The sequence below is a fragment of the Chenopodium album genome, chromosome 11 (assembly GCF_948465745.1).
Source record: "Chenopodium album chromosome 11, dcCheAlbu1.1, whole genome shotgun sequence".
NCBI lineage: Eukaryota > Viridiplantae > Streptophyta > Magnoliopsida > Caryophyllales > Amaranthaceae > Chenopodium > Chenopodium album.
Window position 1 is genome coordinate 45,096,643 of NC_137844.1, and position 22,062 is coordinate 45,118,704.

At 38.6% G+C, this 22,062-nt stretch overlaps 1 protein-coding gene across 1 annotated transcript; it reads right to left on the minus strand.

Annotated features, from left to right (window-relative positions):
- Positions 1-338: 338 nt before the first annotated feature.
- LOC145568947 (exocyst complex component SEC10b-like) lies at positions 339-21,982 on the minus strand. The gene is made up of 25 exons (XM_081628325.1): positions 21,809-21,982; positions 21,573-21,635; positions 21,158-21,409; positions 20,982-21,056; positions 20,504-20,605; positions 20,227-20,277; positions 20,044-20,149; positions 19,759-19,878; positions 19,284-19,375; positions 13,823-13,991; positions 13,553-13,629; positions 13,224-13,322; positions 13,041-13,131; positions 12,412-12,497; positions 12,124-12,300; positions 5,843-5,896; positions 5,627-5,755; positions 5,350-5,442; positions 5,130-5,276; positions 4,833-4,930; positions 4,443-4,527; positions 3,112-3,170; positions 1,420-1,518; positions 1,248-1,331; positions 339-874 (listed from the first exon to the last, which is right to left on the minus strand). The coding sequence occupies exons 2-25, from the start codon at positions 21,624-21,626 to the stop codon at positions 796-798; spliced, it is 2,478 nt and encodes an 825-aa protein (XP_081484451.1). The 5' UTR covers positions 21,627-21,635; positions 21,809-21,982; the 3' UTR covers positions 339-795.
- Positions 21,983-22,062: the final 80 nt, after the last annotated feature.

Below are 22,062 nucleotides of genomic sequence, written 5' to 3' on the forward strand. Positions count from 1 at the left end.
GTCAATTTTGTGTCGGTTTAGCTCATGCTCAGCTTCATTAGTTATTTTCGTTTTGCAAGACAAATTCCGATGCGTAACTTGATGCATATGAGCCTGATGAACGTCTACAAATTTCGATTAACTGTGAACAGCCAAAATAGGACACCATGACCACAACTCTTAGAAGTAGGGGAGAAAGCTAAAAAGATTCCCACCTCTGATCACCTTCACTTGTTAAGGTTCAAATTGGAAACCTTGCTCGATTTGGTACAAGCAGCTTCGCTCTGCAAAAACTGAATACACATAGAAGGCATGCAAAATATTTCTGATGCACACTATTAACACTGGTCAGACCAAGGTTACAATTTTTGATGCTGGACAATTGACCATATTCAAATTACATCGATAGACTATCTACAAGATTTCTCTTCATAAGTGCGACCATCTTCTACTTCGAAAAAAATTCGGTAAAATAAAATAAGAAAACCCAACTTTTGTCACGCAAGCTGAAGAGTAATGTCTAGTGCTAGAAGATCAAGACAAGAAACAAAAAAAAATCACTAAACGACATAACCAGTTCTACTGAAATATACATATAACAACCAAAAAATTAGAATTGAAACTGCAGATAGACTGGATTAAGAACTGCCAATTTTTATACAACTCCATGATGCTATCAGATCGAAGAAGTGATTATGCTGGGTACCAGATGGGCATTGAATTCCAGATTAAAGCAACGTGGCTCAAGAATTTGGCAAAAGTTATCACCACAGCTTCTTCATGGACATTCTTGGGAAGTAATTTGAACTAGCAACCTCAACCAAGACTTGGCCACAATGAGCTGAGTTTTGCCGCAAGTTTTGCAGACTTGTAGTCATCCCGAAGCTGGATAAATCTGAATCGGAAATAAATGTGCACAGTTAGGAGATAGCTGACAAACAGCTTCAGATAAGAGAAACAAAGACAAAATATATCTCTGTGAGCTTCTCTTTTTCATTGTAAAGGGGCATTCTAGGATTAAATTTGCAGATTGCGGTAGGTCTGTAATGGGCATATACGAAATAATATCATGCTGCCTGGAGCAGTTTGACATCTAGAAGATTCAGAAACTAAAGCAACAAATGCAAGTGCAACTAGGTAATATATATATATAAACAACTCTTTCATTATTTAAAGAGCCATTGGTAAGGAATGAAACACAGAAGGTCAAAATTCTAGCGTAATTCCAACCATGGACATCATGACACAAAATATAGAAATTCTAGTACCTTTGTGCATCTTTGCGGATACTTGGGGTCCCCTCAAACAGAGTAGAGAGACTTTCAGGGGCAACAATGAAGACATTAGCCAAACTGGAGACCAAAAAAAAAAAATTGTTAGCTGTGATTTGTGAACATTGTCAGATGGTATACTATATGGTTTCAGTCTCATGCATCTTACATTCCTAATACTTCAAAATGCTCATCGACAGAAGGAGCATTGAAGCTGCGCACAAATTCTCCATACTCTGTTATGTCACGCTTCAGCCGTAACCCCCCACTGGAAAGTAGAAACAAATAAATGGAGGTAAAACCATACGTTAATGAAAATTACAAATAAAAAAATTATTAAAAAAAAAAAAAAAAAAAAGGCACTAGAAAACTACTGAATTGCATGTTAATATACTATCATAATTTCTCTAATAGCAATGAGATTGATAACAAGAAAAGGAGAACATTCTGAGCTAAAACAATAAAAACAACAATTACGCTTCTTTTTTTATATGCAAATGACATGTTGCATTTATAATATCCAGTTAAAGAAGAGACGCATACAAGTATACAACAAGGCATAAAAAGAAGAAAACAGTTAATTCTTTCTTCTGTACAGAAGCAGAAATGGTTCACAAGTCAACACAAGAGAAGTATTGTGGATTCTTAAAATGTATAAACAATATAACCTCCTTACTAATTTTCTTCTTCCAGCTAAACCACCCCCCCCCCCCCCCCAAAAAAAAAAAAAAAAAAAAACCAAAACAAACACACATTAACAAAATTATTCCAAAAAAAAAAAAAAAGAACTTTCTAAATAGTGTCCACGCCTACTACACATTTCCTTTTTTTTTAACGTCTCATCCTGTTTTATAGATACTGCACAGTAGAGAGTACACCTTGGCCTTAGTAATTCATAAGAAACATAACTGATGCCCGGCCCCTTGCCATGAACTAGATGATAACTTTTGTTATAGATTACTAATATGTTTTAAGGACTGTCTGGTTCTTCCTTGAGCTAATGTTGCAGAAAGATGGGTTTTTTTCAAGAAAATTAGTTTAAATAGGAGGTTTTCACGAGTTAATGGTTCAGCTGGTTTATGTAAGAAGCTCATTTTGTTGTCGGCAAAGAGGATGCATGTTTATGGTTCAGCTATTTAAGTGAGGTGCCCTTTTAAAATTGTTGGCAATAAAGATGCATGTTTGGTTCAGCTTCTGACTATTGTACAGTTTTGTAATAGAAGGAGCCAAGGAGGCAATGTAATGTATTGCTTGTCCTTAAACGCATCTGAAGTCTAGTTTATAGAAATTGTTACTGTTCAGTTAACAGCAAAGACATCCTTTACCACTTAAGGAGTACACAACAGAATAGTATAAAAGCAAGGAGACAACGTATAAAAAATAAAGGAAAAAAAAAGAAGAAACAAAGACAGTACATAAAATATAAATAGACATCTGATTATCTTAGTTGAGACTTATAAACCCCACCCCAACCCCCCCTAATTATTTTTTTTTTTTTTTTTTTTTGTGCTATTAAATACACAAAATATATTGCATGGATCATGTATATAAAATGTGGTGGCATAATGGCTAAGTATTTATGTTTTATATTACTCCTCCTCCCACCCCCGCCCCCCCCCCCCCCCCCCCCAAACAAAAAAAAAAAAGAAAAAAAATATGTCAGGGCTCGGCCGGTGACTCCTAAGTTCCATAGTAAAAATTTAGCTTTTACATTATTATTTGAAAGATAAAACAAAATTACGAGTCATCTAGGTCAAAGCTTACTGGCATTATGTTATGCAAAAATCAGTTACTGAAGGAAAAATGCTTTCAATCAGAAGAAAATACAAGGGGCTATAAGATGCCATACAAGAAATTTTACCTGGGATTAAAAGTGAACTTTTGCCAGTGACTGAGAAGCAACTTATGCAAGCGGTTTCCCTAAAAAAAAAGCAACCATCAAATTTAACGAACAGGTCATACTGAAAATTCTGTTAACAATTTACTTACTATAGTAATTTCGCCAAATAATCCCTCTTTATGATGTTAAGTTCTTGCATATATCATTAACACTTTGTTTAGATATAAAGAAATGAAAAGAAGAGAAAAGAAAGGAAGGGGGACAAATTCTCTTGTTTGGATAAAGAATTGGGGGAAGGAAGGGGAAGGAGAGGGAGGGATCCATTTTCCCTCTCTCTTTAATAAGCATAATCCCTCCAAAATTGGAGAGATTTGGAGGGAAAATGGAGCTCACCTCCCCCTCCCTTTCTTTTCCCTTCCCTTCCTCCTTTTTCCCTCCCCTTCCTTTCCTTCCTTCTTTGCTATCCAAACAAAGCGTAACAGGTCTTACTGTCAGCTTATGAAAACATATTCTATGAACTGCATTATATGGATAATGCCTTCCTAACATAACACACCACAACTATAAAATGTTAAACACAAATTAAAATGGTACAAGGTTTCGCAACAGATGCAAAGCAGAATTTATTGTTCCTCTGGTACAACTGTGCAGGACACACGTTTTATGCAAAAAGAACAAACCCCCCACAGGGTTATAGGGAAGAGACCAAGAAAAAAAAAGATCCTGAGAGTCCATTGGTCGTACCATTCATTACAGTGGTTTAACTTATAAGGTTTTCATGATTGAAGATCTATCGAATTATCTATCATAAGATTCACAACACGTGATATGAAACACGGAAAAGAGACAAATGAAATGAAATGATGCACTATGCGCACTTGAGCACAAAAGACCAATAGCACTCGATCGAAGGCAGGCAATGAAATTGAGAAAATCCGCAAACTACATGCCAAAAATGGAACATGGTGTAATAAACCAACCTAAGGGGGGTAGTATGGGAATTTTAGTAATATGAGTTTGCTAGGTTAATAGTCCCTTAGTATAAATAGAGAGGGAAGGGAAAGAATAGGCAGGCAGAAATTTGGAGTGATTTCTTAGGAGAGTTGTGACCTAAAGTCACTATTTGGAGCTTTGTAGGCTAAACCTACTACTATCCTTTGTAAGAAACCATTAATATGTTTAATCAAATTTCAGAGCTTTCTCCATTATCATACTGTTATTAGCGTGAGTAATTTCAGTTCATTACACATGGTGGAGAAGAATCAGAAATGATAAAAACCAGTTCTTTCCAGGATTCTTATGAAACACACAATAGTACCTCAACATAAAAAGATAGTTACAAGTTATTGTACCAATTCCGTAAGAAACGCCTGCTTGTTGAGACCCTCTAAAGCGGTGAAAGCAGATTCCAGGACACGTGACAGATATGTAACAACTCTGCAGGAGTGAAATAATGACGTAAAAAACATCACTAATGCATTAGCTTCAATTTCCAACTTAGCATATAAGATTCTCTTTTAAAAAAAAAAAAAGAAAAAAAGTTCAGTCGTTAAATTTAAACAGCATAAGTTAAGTCCTTCTTCAAGACCTCAAAGAAATAACACCACTCTATCCAGAGCTAGAAAAAAGAGACAATCAACAGTTGGAAAACTTGAAATGCAGTTGTAGATTTGTAATAGATATGCTTTAGCTTGGTTCGGGTCAAAAACAACAGAAACAACCAAAAATAAGGAAAGAAGTACCTAGTACATGCACTAGTAGGCCTATGATCAGGAACAATCCCATCTTCAGGAGAACGGTAATCAGTTACTTTTTGCTCAGCTGACAACAATCTTTCCACCTGCACATGGGAAAGATATGAATTAATAATCCTACCAGATAAAGAAACATGAAATTAGTCACGTTAAAATCAAAGTCTAGTTGAAATTTGGCAAACCAGAAAACTAAGCCATATTGACCTACAAAACAAGTATACAGCTGAATCTAACAAGGTGCCCTAAGTTGAAAGTAGGAATCTAATCAAGAATCAGATACCAGACCTCAGCCATCACAGTGTCAATGCATTGTTGTAGGCCTTTATGAGCTGCAGATTCTGCCTTAGACATTGCTGTGGCCATCTCTTCACATGATGCAGCATGTGCTCCATCAACAGGAAGTAAAAGCCGAGATATCGAATTGGCAAAATACTGGAGAGAAAAATGGTGCTTGAGTAACGCTTCATAAGGAAACAAGGCAACAGTATAACCTAAATTGACATACTTGCTGGACTAAAGCCACACTACTGGCACAACGTTGTACAGCAACCATGAAAGATCTGAAACTGCTTTCACCAGCAGCAGCAGCTGCCTCTGCCTATACAAAAACAATCGAAGTCAATTAAGTCAAGAATCGGGATACCTAAAACAAAACATGTTCTTTCCAGCGTTGACGTCATGATCTACCAGTTGCAGATAAAAAGTACAATGTTTTCCTTATTGTCATTAGATTGTTATTATATTATTAAGGCTGATCAGTGGACAAGGAATGAAATAATTACAGCGGAAGCAGCGGCAGCGGCGACTCTTCTACTGATATTTGTTCCCAGAACAAATCTTTCCCGCAAAGCTGCAGCCTCTGTCAAGCCTTCCCTAGCCCGTTCAAGGCCTTCAGTTAAGTATTGACTGACCTGAGCATCACAAGTACCCATGAAAAATAAGTAATCATATTTTAGTAACCAACGAAAATGCCACATAGCAAACAAGAACCCACTTACTTGGTCCAAAAGACAGGTGAACACAGCTCTTACATTTGCTGCGAGGATAGAAGGCTGTATAAAGATAATTAAAAGTTACAATCATTTAAAAACCATCAACAATAATCCACACAATTCAACAACTACTACTTTTTATCTAGGACTAATTAATTAATCATAATTCAAAAACCAAATGCAGATAGCAGCAGATTCAACAATAATCTGAATCACTTCCTAGAATGTAGCATGTTCTGCTACATGGAATGGGTACAGGAACGTAACATAACACCAAACTTTGTTCAAATAGGTACTGAATCAGTGTACCATACCACAAACCAATACATACTAGTTCATGGTTCCGTGGGTGATGAGTGAATTAGATAACAGCATTTCCAACTATGCTGGCTTTGATCATAAGTTCTTGAATTAATTAAAAAACTAGCAGGAAACGCATTCTCTAAGTCTTGAGTAACTTCGGAAGTCACGATACACATATACGCCATATTGATTTCTCAGCTTTCAAAGGCACTCTGGAAAGCAGATATAGTGAATCATGAACCTTAGACTCTTAGAGGATACTTGCTTTCGGGGATAGTCCAGAGTGGAATGTACTCGGTGCTCTAGTCAAGTAACCACCTTAAGTCAACATAATTGTATGGCATCCTCTGTTCTACATTAATAATGACACTAAATATGATACACATATATGTTAGACCAGTGAGGAAATTCTGTTGCACTTGAAGGAAAAATATTGTCAAAACTTGGAAAAGTGCTAGAATTTTGTATGAAAACAGAGTATGATTCAAGCAATCAAAGAAGATATTAGCCACCCAGATATTTTGTATTGCAATTCCAGAAAAGAATACAACACAAATGCCCTCTTTCGAGAGGAAGGCTCTCTCCCAAACAACTCAACAATATTTTCTAGATACTTCCCCCCAAACCCCTTAACCATATTTATAATCAAAATTAGCCTAACAAACTCAATTATTACAGCTAACACAGGGAATCAAAATAACAAACTATAATCTGAATTACTCTTCTGCCCTCCAGCATAACTAACTTTGTCCAGCTCAGCTCCACACATCAGTAGCACTGTTATTCTTGGCTCTCCTCCTAGCATAAGTAAAACGGACCTCAGGCCTAGGATTATCTCTTGCAATACCTCCCACCCAAAGATTCACCTTGTCCTCAAGGTGGAAGGAAGGGAACCTTAGATTAACTTCATCAAAGAATTCCCAAGTAGCTTCGAATTCTTGCAGGCCCTTCCAATGTATAAGCACTTCCATGGCAGTCTGAGAATTTCTCACCCCGAGCACAGCCTCAGGTTCTACCTCTAAGATCATGTCAGCTGACAAGTGAGCAGGAAGCTGGGATGGAGTTTGATGTGGTCCAAGGGCCCTCTTCAACTGAGAAATGTGAAAGACAGGATGTATCTTGGCATGAGGAGGCAACTGTAACTTGTAAGCCATACTCCCAATGCGCTGAACCACAGGAAATGGCCCATAAAACCTCGGAGATAGCTTGTCATTCGACCTGCGCACCAAGGACTTCTGTCTATAAGGCTGAAGCTTTAAATAGCCCAAGTCCCCAACAAGAAAAGAGCCCTCCCTTCTGCCCTTATTCTCATGAAATCTCATATAAACTTGAGCTTGTACCAGGTGGTACTTGAGTTCATCAAGCATGGCATCTCTCTCTTGTAGCTGCTCTTCAACAGAAGAAACAGAGGTACTCCCAGCAGAGAACCTAACCAAGTGAGGTGGATCACGTCCATAGAGTGCCTTGAAAGGAGAGCAAATGGTGGCGGTGTGAAAGGACGTGTTGTACCAATATTCTGCCCACGGAAGCCACTTTGCCCAACTGTGGGGCTTGCCATTGACAAAGCACCTCAGATAGGCTTCCACACCCTTGTTAACCACTTCAGTTTGCCCGTCTGTCTGCGGGTGATAAGCCGTGCTGCGCAAGAGCTGAGTGCCTTGTAATCGAAAGATTTCCTTCCAAAAAATACTCAAGAAAACTTTGTCCCTGTCCGAGACAATAGAGCTAGGAATGCCATGAAGTCTGACCACCTCCTTGACAAAGGATTCAGCTACGCTCTGAGCAGTGAAAGGGTGCTTGAGTGGAATAAAATGCCCGTACTTAGTCAACCTATCCACCACGACTAGTATGGAGTCCCACCCCAATGACTTGGGAAGACCTTCAACGAAATCCATGGATATATCCTCCCACACTCTCTCCGGAATAGGCAAAGGTTGAAGGAGACCCAAGGGAGTTGAGGTTTTGTTCTGCTGACACACATGACAATGTTGCACATAAACCCGGACATCCTTCCTCATACCAAACCAAAACCATTCCCCAGCAAGTCTCTGGTAAGTCTTTAAGTCACCCGCGTGTCCCCCAATTACTGAATCATGGTACTCTCGAAGCAATTTGCTGGTAAGTTCACAAGACCAACCTGCCTTTATATTTCAAGACCCCATTAACCAAAGAAAACCATTTGGGAACTGACTCTCCAGCCTGAATTTGAGAGATTAATCTCTGTTGGACCGCGTCTTTCTGAATAAAAGATTGCACATAGTCCCAACGAAGGCCACACGAAGTCACCAAAGTCAAGCACTCCACCTCTGGTGAAAATTGACGAGACAAAGCATCTGCCAATTTATTTGTAGGGCCCGGCTTATAGTGAATTTCAAATGAGTAACCCAAGAGTTTGCTAACCCATTTCTGATATGCCTGACCCACTTCTCTTTGTTCCAGAAGAAATTTGAGGCTCCTTTGGTCAGTCCTCACCACAAAGTGGCGACCAAGCAAGTAATGCCTCCACTTTTCCATGGCAAGGACAATCGCCATCAACTCTTTTTCATATATGGGCTTGTTCCTGCTACGTACACCTATAATCTTGCTGAAATAAGCTATTGGATGGTCAGCCTGAAGGAGTACAGCACCCAAACCGTGTCCTGATGCATCAGTTTCTAACACAAAAGGGAGAGAAAAGTCAGGGGCAGCAAGGATAGGTGCGTTGACCATAGCTTTCTTGAGAGAGTTGAAGGCTATAGTAGCTTCTTCTGTCCACCCGAAACTATCCTTGCAAAGTTGGTCAGTGAGAGGTCGAGCTATAAGGGCATAACCTTGGATAAATTTCCGATAATAGCCCGTGAGACCAAGAAAACCCCTAAGCTCTCTCAGATTCGAGGGAGGAGGCCAATCCACCATAGCTTGAATTTTAGTGGCATCCACCTCAACCCCTGCTGCAGAAATTACATGCCCAAGATATGCCACCCGTGTCTTGCCAATCTCACACTTCTTGTAGTTAGCATACAGTTGATGTGTGGCCAAGGTTTCCAGCACTTGTCTAAGATGGTCCAAGTGGGATTCTTCACAAGGGCTGTACACTAAGATGTCATCGAAGAAAACGAGGACAAATTTGCGAAGGAACGGCCTGAATATTTCGTTCATAAGTGACTGGAACGTAGCTGGAGCGTTGGTTAGCCCAAAGGGCATAACCAAAAACTCGTAATGGCCATCATGCGTGCGGAAAGCAGTCTTATGCACGTCTTCTGCCTTAACTCGTATCTGGTGATAACCAGATTTCAGGTCAAGTTTTGTAAAAATGGCCGCACCACCCAATTCATCAAGTAATTCATCGATTACAGGAATTGGAAATTTATCTGGTATTGTCAACTTATTCAGAGCTCTGTAATCAACACAGAACCTCCAGGAACCGTCCTTTTTTCTCACCAAAAGCACAGGACTCGAATAAGCACTTGTTGAAGATTGAATAATTCCAGCACTCAGCATATCAGACACCAATTTTTCAATTTCATCATTCTGTGATTGAGGGTATCTGTAGGGTCTAACGCTGATGGGGTTAGCACCACTGCGGAGAACAATAGCATGTTCAATTTGTCGTTGCGGGGGTAACCCTTGTGGCATATTGAACACTTGCTGGAACTCCTTCACCAAGGGCTGAAACACTGTTGGTAGTGAAGGTTCAACATCATCCTCCACACGTTCCATTCGATTGAACTCAAGTAAAAACCCCCGCCCTTCTTTCTGTAAATTCTTGAGCATGGCTTTTAGTGAAATTCCCGTTCTACCAAGCTGAGGTTCCCCCTTCAAGATTACTGTATTACCACCTAACTGGAACTTAAGAGTTTGAGTTTTCCAATTAGTGGTGGTGTTTCCTAATTTTTCCACCCACTGAATTCCCAAAATAATGTCGGAGTTTCCCAGAGGCAACACGAGAAAATCCTCCACTATTGTCACCCCCTGGAGGTCCAGCACAACACCTTTACACTCTCCTTCCCCCTATACAGACTCCCCTGTCCCCAAGGTTACCCCAAAATTCTTAGCATAAATCGGTTTAATCTGCAAGTGCGTCGCGGCAGTGGAGGATATGAAATTATGCGTTGCTCCGGGGTCAATCATCACCACCATGGAGCAACCATTAACAGTTCCGGCCAACCTCATGGTTTTCGGGCTGGTTAACCCCATCACCGAACTCAAGGTGACACGTGTTCCGGCGGTGGTTCCGAGAGAAGAGGTGGTGTTATAGACTCATCAAGAAGAGTTTCGGCCATAGAGAACTCACCGGAGTCCTCGCCGTCGTCGTCCTCCACTGTCAATAGCACACTCAAGCCGCGGCGTGGGCAGCGGTGGTTCAGATCCCACTTGCCATCGCAGCGGAAACAAAGCCCTTGTTCCCGCTTATGCTGGAGCTCCTTCTCAGTCAACCGACGCAACTCTCCGGTGGGTCTTGAGGTGGGGTTGCGGTTGGGATAGGGTTGGATGGTGGCGATGGGTTGTGGGTTCGTGTTTAGGCTAGTGTTTTGGTTCGTGGTGGGTGATGTGTTTAGGTTGGATCGTGTGTATGGGTATTGGGTTCTCCACGTGTTTGAGGTCGGGTTTTGGGCTCTGGGTTTTGGGCTTAATTTCAATTTCTCTTCGATCCGCATGGAGAGATCCATAGTTAGATCCAACGTGGGTGGGTTTTGGATCCGAACTTCTACTCGGATCTCCTCCTTAAGTCCATTGATATATTGCCCTTTAGCAATCTCTTCTGGAACTCCATCAATGGGAGCAAGCAACTCGATGAAACGGCGACAATACTCAGCCACCGAGCCGGTTTGCTGATGTGCGAGCCACTGCTCATGAAGTGACCCCGTGGCGGTGGATCTGAAGTGGCGGAGGAGGAGTTTCTTTAGGGTGTCCTAGCTTGACACGGTGTGCCTCCGGTGCTCCCATTGGTACCAAAGCAGAGCATCGCCATCTAGAGCGACGATCGCCGCCTCCAGCTGATCCTCCTCCGTCAATCGGTAGAAATGGAAAAAACGTCGAGAATCCACCCATCAGGATTTACACCATCAAAAATTGGTAAGTCAAGTTTCCTCAACTTCCAATTAGATTGACCCGCCTGAAAACCTCCATCTCCTTGATCCCCACGAGGTTGCGAAGAGAATGGGTTTTCCCAGTGATAACTGAGAGGTTCCCCAGAATTCGGTGCATTGGTCACGGTGGCGCGCACCTCCGATCGGATTTTCTCCTGACCAACAGCAATCTTCGATTCAAAAGCCGCCATGGCTGTAGAAATTTCACGAACGCGCGAGGGCAGCCCTGCAATTTCCTGCTCCAGCAAGTCCAAACGCTGACCATGATTAAGGCGAGCCATCGTCACTGCTCTGATACCAAATTTGCTAGAATTTTGTATGAAAACAGAGTATGATTCAAGCAATCAAAGAAGATATTAGCCACCCAGATATTTTGTATTGCAATTCCAGAAAAGAATACAACACAAATGCCCTCTTTCGAGAGGAAGGCTCTCTCCCAAACAACTCAACAATATTTTCTAGATACTTCCCCCCAAACCCCTTAACCATATTTATAATCAAAATTAGCCTAACAAACTCAATTATTACAGCTAACACAGGGAATCAAAATAACAAACTATAATCTGAATTACTCTTCTGCCCTCCAGCATAACTAACTTTGTCCAGCTCAGCTCCACACATCAGTAGCACTGTTATTCTTGGCTCTCCTCCTAGCATAAGTAAAACGGACCTCGGGCCTAGGATTATCTCTTGCAAAAAGCATAACCAGAATATATTACCACTCCAAGATCAGATAGCCCATAATACATCAATTCATGAAAGTTTAAGATTTCAACTAGACAATGGATGCAGAGGATACTGGCATAACATAAAGTAACAAAGTCTGCACATATATGCCTTCAAGAATACACAGATAATTACATCGATTTGTGGTAAGAAACAGAGAAATCAACAACGCTTAAAAATAAGTATTACCTGCGAAGAAAACAAATTACACCTGGATACAGCTTCCTCATTCCAGCGTACAAATTCTGTGACCACAGCAACAGATATTTGTTGGTGGTTAGATGCTATAGAGGCTCCTTTAGATCGTCCAATACTTCCAGTTCCACCACCTAATTCGGCAAGACTTTCCGCACGCAATTCTTCCATCTATATGGTAGAATATACATCACGCAAAACCAATTATTACAGCATAACTAAAAGAGTATAGTCTAATATTATTCTAGATACAAAGAAAAAAAAGGTTGCACAGGATCCAACCTTTGCTTGGTATAATTGTTTAAGAGAGGCCCGTTCATGTTCTGGGTATTCATCTTTATGTGCAGAAAATAGAGATTCCGTCAGACCTGAATACAGACAAAGATCAATCAGCTGTCACCTACAGACTACAGAATGTTTAGAAGGTTTCAAGGCCTCTGTGAAAGCTTTGGTTTGATTCAACAACTAAGCCCTTTAGTGGGTCATAGAAAAATGACGAAATTTGCTAGCGCCTTAACCTCTAACAAAATTACAAGGCCCAAGAACTTTAATGTGTGACACATGAACATTACAAGGAGTATTGTAATCTAAGAAACTTGTTGATTAGCAGCCATTACTTATAGATGATACCATGTAATAGATATGGTGGATATACATGACCACACACAAATCCCATGCACAACAAAAAAAATTTATGGCACAGAGCTTAGCGAGATAGAAGAATTTTAGACAGAGAGTAGTAAGGAACTAGAAAAGACTGGTAATAGAAAATAGGAAAGTTTTTCATCTATGAGGATCCTCAGCTAGCCACTATCCATGACAACACAAACTCGAGAAAACGTGCAAAATAATACAAACACAAAAACAAAACTAAAAAAAAAATAGAAAAAACTAAGATCAAAGAGCATTACCCTCAACATCCAAGTCTCCACAGCCCACTGCACGAAGGTCCCTAGCAAGTTCTTGTGTTTTCTCATATGCCACAGCTAACATTCTGAGGTACTGCACCAAACGTGGAAAAAGACTGTTGAATACTTGAGTACCCTTTACAAAACAGCAATAAAAAGAGTCTAGGATTTGGAATCACAAGTTACCACTAAGAGTCCACCCTCCTCCATCGGAGGTGGATGGTTAAGAGATGGCTTCCGCAACAGCTTGTCTAAAAGGGATGTGACTCTTTGTTCCAAAACTCTCTGCAACAAGTTACAGGAACAATCAACAAAGGGGCTTAAGGGGCTTAACAACACATGTGGTTCTCACATACATATCTGACTGTTAAACAATACTAATAAGTTTCAGAATTTCCAAAATAATGACAGTAGGAGAATCAGAGAACAGAAAAGGAGAATTTGAGGACCTAGCTCCTACACAATTACCTACATATTTAAAAAAAAAAAAAAAAAAAAAAAGAAAGCATAGATACCTGAACAAGGATTGCCATAACTTCATTTGGTGAAGGAAAAACAGCCATTATTGTGGCAGATTCTTTTCTCACAGTATCTGTCACAGATTTTCAATTAGAAGAAATTGAGGGCACAAAAACTTGCCCATATCTTAGATAAAAATCAGGCTTCCAAAATTTTTCTTGGAACATCAGAAAAAGCTTCCTGTTTCTTTTTTCCAATCCTCTTTATTTTCTCCTCACGTTATACATATGATATTTACATTAAAGTGCATCAGGAATGAAACCAACCTGCAATTTCCTTGTATAGTGAAGAAAGTCCTCGAGCAACATTACTAGGATTGGCTTGTGATCCTTGATCACCCAGAACCAATCTGCTGTCTGCACTCATGATCTCCACATCAATAAACATTGGGCGTGTAGCCACATAGTGTTGCATGGCACTGCTACCCCGGTTAAACTGCTCAAAAAATGATAAAGTCAATGATATGGAAAATGACAAATCATCAACAAACTGAATATCAAAATCAATTGCAAATCAAACTGAACATCAAACGAGCTGCAATAAGACAGAATTAATGCAACCTCTCTATAACAACAATAAAAAGTTTAGAACATAAAGTATAGGTCACTAATGCAGTCTATCTCCCCAAAGCTTTGTTCTCTTCACCTTATTCTTATTAATTATTTCTCATTCTTGTTAAAATCAGACCAGCTCATATTTTCTTAATTCCGTTTGCTTATTGCCATAGACATAGACCTTTAATTCTGTATTTTTCAAAATTGTGAAAATTAGATATTTGAAAACTACACATCAACACAAATCTTACAAGACCCCGCTTGATAATGTCTTTCTTATACATTAACGTACTACCAAGCCACCAAGGTTAAAGTTTAGTCAAATTAGACAATCAGATCAGACTAGAAAAACTCATATCACATCAGACCAGATTAAAAAAAATTCAGACAACACCTTATTTTAGGTGAAGAGAACAAAGCCTAAGTTGTGATAGTGTAACATATGAGATAGTGACCAATGATAGTAATGAAAGAGCTTAGCTAAACGGCCAAATGGCAGCACAATTGCAGAAGAGGTGAGAGATTATAGAAACATGGAGGGTCATGGAAACACAGAGACTAAGACTAATAGCCAAACAATGGCAAATGATTCAAGACTTGGCCTATATAAAGGAAGGAACAAATGTCAAGAAGTAAACTGTTTATGAAGTAGTATATGTGGAGCAGATTTAAAGGAAATGGAAATATATTTTGATTCATAAAGCTGAAATAACAATATATTGAAGATAAATGTCAAGTATTCCAGAAACTTGACGCTCTCCCAAAGCTAATTAAGCAAATCTAAAATAGTCTTCTCAATTTTTTTCATAATCCATTATCTTCCTACCCTCCTCTTTCTATAGACTTCCTGATTCCTCTTTCCCTCCAAAGTTTATTTTCCATCTTTTCCTCAACCTTTCCAACTGATTTTTGTGCAATTACAATCATACCCCTCCCTACTGATTATATTAAACTCTATGACCCCTGCTAAAGGTTTGAAGAAAACACCTTCAGGGGAAACCCAGAGTCCCAGATATTAAAAAAGGCTAAGGTAAAAAGAAACCAAAACAGGGCTTGCATGCGTTGGACAAGAATAATCACCGACCAAGAATACATACTAACTAATGCAAAAAGAGTTCTTGAAGGATACTTATTCTCATAAATACCTGACACTTGTTCCCTATATGAACTAGTATAATTGAAACTTGTCAATATGCCACAAATTAAAGAAAGCTTTTACAGCCTAGCAACACTAGGGCTGCTTACATCCCATCCTCCCTGGAACAGTAAGAGTGAATTGCAGTTCATTGCTGCTGTTAACCATCACGAAATACCATCAGATGCAGAAAAGACCACTGATGCTCTTCATGGTAAAACAAATTTTCAGGAAACAATAGAACTCAAATTTGAAAAGCTGTCTACGTATGTTGCATGCTGAGATAATGGGAAATCCAAAAGCCCAAATATGTATAAAACAGAAAAATGCATTAAACATTAGCGATTATAAAACAAGTCCACCTTATTGTATAACACACAAAATCCACACGGCAAAAATTGATACAAAGTAAAGAAATCAATCAGAAATAGGAAAAATTGATTTCAACAATCCAGCCTTAAAGTGACACACTAATTATAATCCAAACTTTTGATTAATTTTTTTAAAAATCCAACCTTTTACCCCTATTGACTTCTATTAATCCCAATAGGCCATAACCTTGCCATGGGAGGTTAATTGTCCACGTGTCGCTTTCTAATTTGTCGAAGTATATATTTTATTTTATACTTATTATTAGAAATTAATACTCCTTCAACAATTACCCACCACCTCCCCAGCCTCCATTGCCGACCAGACAACCTACCTTCCACTGCTGGCAAGCACTGACTACCTCTCTCCCCAATGCCAGCAAGCTCTTTTTACACCCCCTCCCACCACTCGCAAGTTCTCTCTCTCCTCCCCATCCACCAACATCTTCCTCTCTCCACATCCTCCACCAAGAAACCACCATGATCAAACCCACCAAACCCTACCCACCCACTAGAAAGCCTACCCACTACCTTTAAAAACCCAACCTCACACTGGAAAGCCTAGCCCCACCAGCGATTAACCCTCACCTGCATCTTCAAAACCCTTCAATGTCATTTCCCTATAGCTCCCCTTTGCTCATTTGCAGTAGAGTTTTCGAGGAGTGAGAATGGAGCCTACCCACACCCTCAAAAACCCAGCTCCACCAACGCCACCCCTCCACATCCTTACTCTAGTTCTCCTCCCTCGCCAGGAAAATTGACAGTTAAGGTCGAATCATGTGTGGGCCGTTTTATTCCACGGTGTGGTTAGGTGGTCGTTTCACAACACAAAGACTTGAAACGGTGGTGTTGAAGGTGGTTCAGGCGTTGGGTGTGGACTGTGAAAGGGAGGAAGAGGAGAATGAATAGAGGTGGTCAAAAGGTGATGGCGGTCAAACGGTGTTAGTGGTGGCTGTAAGGTGTTGACAATGGTCAAAAAGAAAAAAATGGAAAAAAAAAAAAAAAAAAAAATTAAATATGACCTATTCTTCCGGTTAACAGTAAATTGGGATCAATGGGAGTAGATATGTGCAAAAGGTTGGATTATTAAAAAGATAATCAAAAAAAGTCGGATAATTATTTGCAAGCCGCTTAAATGTTGAATTATTAGAATCAATTTTTCTTCATAAATTAAAGAACCAAAAAATATATATTTTCTTATAATAAACAGATTGATAGCAAAAGAAAAGATACAAAGTAAAGAGACCAATCACATAGAGCGAGAGAGAGAGAACAACAGCGGTAAATCCTTAGTCCCAAAATGATTCGGGGCTGGCTAACACGAATTGTCATAAGAAGTCGTCCAAGAAAAATGGATCAAGAAAAGTGAAAATTAAGTTTAAAGAAGCTAAAATAAAAAAATAAAAATAAAAAAAAAAACAAAAAAAATAAAAAAAAAAAAAAAACAAAAACAAAAACAAAAACACAAACAAAAACAAAAACAAAAAAAATAAAAAAATAAAAAAATAAAAAACAAATAAAAAAATAAAAAAGGAAAATGAAAGGAGGTGAGGAAGTGAAAGTAGAAGTGGAAGAGAATGAGGGAGAGCATAGGGGAGCAAGATCATGAAAACGAAGTATAGCGAAAACCCTCAAACACAAGAGGGTATATAGAGACAACTTTCAAAGGATAATGCCTCATGAGCATTTATGATGAATTGTTTGAAATTTGGATTCCGGAATTCTTTAGTCAGGCAATACCCAGATTTCAAAATTCAAACCGCTTGCTCCCATAAAGTAACCAAGAAAGACAAGTGAATCGTGACCACAAATCCTATCAATCTTATCCCACATTATAGGGAGTGGGAGGAGGCATATTGCCACAACTGAATGCCCCTTATGCCTTCCAAATTTCATACATGGTGTCAATGACCTCCATGAGTATACATCCAATGGATTCCAATGAAACTAATAAAGTATTCGTAGATGACAACCCAAAAAACAATGCTCCCTTGTCTCATCATTAAAAAGACGAAATGTACACGTGAGGGGATAAAGTATTGTGTGGTCTTTGAGCCTCCAAATTATCTCCAGTATTGAGGTTTGAGGATCCCCAAACTACTAACCTAGGCAAAAAGCTTTCACACGCTTTGGAATTTAAGCCTGGATAAAAGTCAAAAGAGGGAAAAATTACAAATTGGCAATACTTGAAGGTGGTTATAAATGGAACCATGAGTAAAGAATTCCCCCAACACTCTTAAGGGTCCATTCTAAAATGGAAATCCAAGGAAGGTTATCACCATTCATACGTAGTCATTTTCCAGAGAATCACCTTTTGCAAAATCAAATTATGAAACTCACTGAAATTTCCTATTTGTACATACTTTTTTTACGGGAGACTTAATAAGACCTTAGCTAGAATAGCAAGAGGCATGAACTGTGAATTTCCTCAAGACACCTTAGAAATGATTTCCCTCTAGTTTCTATAAAGCATTTTGCAGTATGCTGCTTTTAGCTGAAAAAGATTGCAGCATACTACTCCCCGTTCAGGTCAGATATATGTTTATGCTCCTTGCAGCTCTAAATCCAAAGCATTTCTACTTTTTAGTAATCAGGTCTCAGGATCAGCAGCAAGGGACATTATTAATGAGAGGCACTGCCCCAGAGTTTTTAAGCAATCTCAGAGAGCTTGAAGAGAAATTCATCAAGAAAAGTGGCCAGGAGAGGTGCCTGAACATAGTCCACTAGGTGCACAAGGACTGGTGGTCTGGTGGAGCATGGAACAGGAAAATCTGTGTGTTCCTAAACAAGCTAAATTAATCTTAGCAGAAACAACTATCCAAATAAATATTATGGCGTGTCAACTAGCTCTCTATAGAATTTTACACTAACAATTAAAACCATCATTATCTATAGTAGTTGGCTTCTTCTGCTGGGCTAAAGCCAGAAATGAAATGAAACAAGTATTAAAAAAGAGATATGTTTGATCAACAAATTTTACAGACTAAAGTGCACCAGCTTGCAACCCAGGAAAGAAAAAGTAAGATCAGGATTAATTTGTAATAACTAGCATTTTTATCTAGGGAAAATCTACCATTACTATTTCCCTTGGTTTTATAATAAAATGTAGGGAATAAACTACACCTAGAACAAGAAGGCTTTTCAGCTACATCCATCCCTTGAAGCTGATAGAAGCTCCTGAATCAAAGACCAAAATTGGACGAATGGAGCCTCTACGAGATGTACTAATCAGATCATCATATCTACATAAGTTCAAATCTCGGTCCCAGCTGGCATAAGGCCAATGAAGAAGGCATTTGTTTGTTGTCTATACTATCATGAATCATGAGTCCAAGCCATGCAACTATACAAGTAATCACAATCTTTAGATACCCATCAAGCGCGAAGATTAATTGACAGATTATGGCAAAAGGAAAATGCTGTAACAATGTGGAGATGACCAAAAAAAATATAAACACTAGAACTGGCCCATCTAATGTCCTAGGAGCGAGGTACTAAATTATCTTATAAGAAACAAAAATGACTTTATGTCAAAAATAATCAACTTACTACAGTAATCGCTCATCTAGATGATATACTTGCATTTATGTGATGATAGATGACATACTATTTCATGTAAACAAGGTAAACCACATGAAACTTTTTGGAAAGGCAATTAAGCAGATGTTACCTGGGACAATATTTTAGCACATTCTGCCATGGTTGATAGTTCCCTTCGCTGTGATGCAGCATCAAATCTTTGTAACAATCTATTCTCCAATTCTTAAGAAAAAGACAAACAATTAAAAGTTTATAAGAAGAAACCAAGACCCAAACAAGGTCCAGAAAATCCGGAGGCAGTTAAATTTAGAAACCATACAACAAAGGTTTGCAATGCTAAATATATTTCAAAGTTATAAAACAATATCAAATGATTCCCCGGTCTTAAAATAGCTCCACACCTCTTCTTGGTTCATAAGCAAGAAAGATATGAAAGTTATTACTCAAAATTGCTGCTGTCAAGTTCTCAGAAAAGACTAGGTGGTGTTTTATATGATTAATCAATGACATATATTTAATAAAACCTGATTTCTTCAATCTTTTGTGAATATCATTAGTGATTAAACTACTAAAGCAGAATGCCTAAAGCAGAATAACAAACTAACCATTGCAGTACTCCTGGAGATTAGCAACAGCGACTTCTAATCCTCTACTGGCAGTGGCATTTCCTGTGGCCGTCTGTACTCCTATCCCCTGTCTTCCTATATCTTCTTCAGCAAATTGCCCTGTAAATATGAATGGGTGTTTAAAGATTCAACATGAATAGAGAAATAGAATGCACAGATGTGACAATCCTCTGTTTTATTACTAAACAACACATGAATAGAGAATATAAATTATAAGAAAATAAATTTATAAGCTCAACTTTATGGGTTAATGTGACATCTTACGTAGCTTCTGTGCAATTGAAGCTGCCTCAGCAACACGACTGTCATCAGAAAACAGAGGCGAAAGTTCCATAAGATCTCCAGGGGTGCTGTTAAACTCCATCAAATACTGTAAATTTTATAAAACAAATACAAATTAGGCCTGCAATGACAAACTATTCCAGAAATTCCAGCATCTAATATTACCTTAATAAGATCTATCGTTTGGCTAGCAGTTTCTCGCTGAGCATCTGCACTCTGGCAATAGAAAAGTATTACAAGGGTTAACATTGGCAACTAACCAAAACATATTTGGAAATTTTTAATTAAGAAATTTACACACACCAGCACACATACACACACAACTTCAGCACAAAGTAAATTGGGGATCCAAAATGGACAAAAGGATAAGTCTAGAAGCAAATTCAAATACACTTCCAGCTGATTCTTATTACATAAGCTTCAAATAAAAAAGGCAATTCACCTGCAGATGATCTCCAATTTTAGCTGCAGTCTGTCCAACACTTGAGATTCGAGAATCCAACCTTGCAAAGCTATCAAATAGCCCATCTACACCTTTTTCCAGCTGAAAGCAATAATTAAGAGAAATATGAACACAAACTCATGCACATCAATAGTCTAACATTTTCAGATGCAAAGCTCCACGGTATGCTATTCACAATAGCAAAATCAGAAAAATTTAGGAAAAACAACACACTTCATACATATCATGCTAGAAAAAGTTAGTGGGATTGGTAGAAGCTGATAATAGTCTCAATTGATAGTTTCTCATGACACGTAATAAGCACTCATTTAATACGCATAGCATTATTTCATGCCATTATAATTTCTATTACTTTAAAAGGGAAAAATACTAAGCTATACTAAATTATAAATCCAATCAAACAGAATTAAATTAACAATGCGAAAATATGATGCAATTAGACCATTAGCATACAAACCTCGGCAAGTGTTTTTCGATGCTTAGCATCCTGTTGGGAAACCTCCTTTCTAAGACTGCTAAGCCTTGTATCAACCTTCATGTCAAATTGCATATATAAGCTAGAAGCTCCAATTATAACTTAAAAATATCATACTCCACAATCACTAATTGAACACCAAGGCATAAAATTAACACCTGCTGCCGGAGATTGATTAACTCCTTGCAAGAATCCTTAAAGAGTGACAAGAGAGCATCAACTTCAGGAAACAAAGGCATGGAGTTGGAGACCCCTTTTGCCGCATCCGTATTTCGAAAATTCCCATTTGACAATGCATCATTACCACTAAAATTACCATGACCATCGGCCGCTTCGCCATCTTCTTCATTATAAGAGGGTAGCAACTCATTTACCAAATTACCAAACAATGCATCAAATGAAAAATCCCCCTACATTAAAAAAAAAAAATCCAATAAATTATAACTCAAAACCCTTCTTCCTTCTTCAACATCTAACATCAAAAGGGTGTAAGACAAATTGGCAATGCTATCATTCAAATTAAATTAACTCCCTAAAATTAAGTAATACTATGTGTTGGGTTTTTCTTTATACCTTAAAATCTTCAATATCCAAAATCAAAGCCCCGTTTCCAGTACCCTCTTTCATCTCCTTTTTCTGCATACAAAAATAAATTAATTACATAAACCCAAATGAAAAATTAGCAAAATTACAAACAAAGGTGAATTTATTGGGCTCAACTGAACCCCCAAATCTGGAAATTTTTATGAGCTTGCCAATGTAAAAATGAAGAAAAAATGTTGAGTTGCAGCAGAAGATAGAGAAAATACCTAAGAGTGAGTAATCCCAAATCCAGATTTGAGGGAGATCCGACAAATTTCTGATCGATTTCGGTCGGAAAAGTTTAAAATGGCCGGAGTAATTTGGTTTGAATGTTCTTATATGTTCGTCAAATTGTGGGCAGGTAATTTTGATGATGAAAGAAATTGAGTGCGATGCGCGTGTTAGTCTGCAGTCATAATGTATGCACGGGCTGTAGAGCTTAGCACGGGGTTCGAGAGGTGGTGCAGTGATTAGCACTACA

Excerpts from the sequence above, each read along its gene's own strand:
- LOC145568947 (XM_081628325.1), bottom strand. The coding sequence starts at position 21,626 with ATGAAAGAGGGTACTGGAAACGGGGCTTTGATTTTGGATATTGAAGAT. Across the intron at positions 4,931-5,129 it reads TTGACACTGTGATGGCTGAG|GTGGAAAGATTGTTGTCAGC; the intron begins GTCTGGTATCTG and ends TCCCATGTGCAG. Across the intron at positions 1,332-1,419 it reads CATTTTGAAGTATTAGGAAT|TTTGGCTAATGTCTTCATTG; the intron begins GTAAGATGCATG and ends TTTGGTCTCCAG.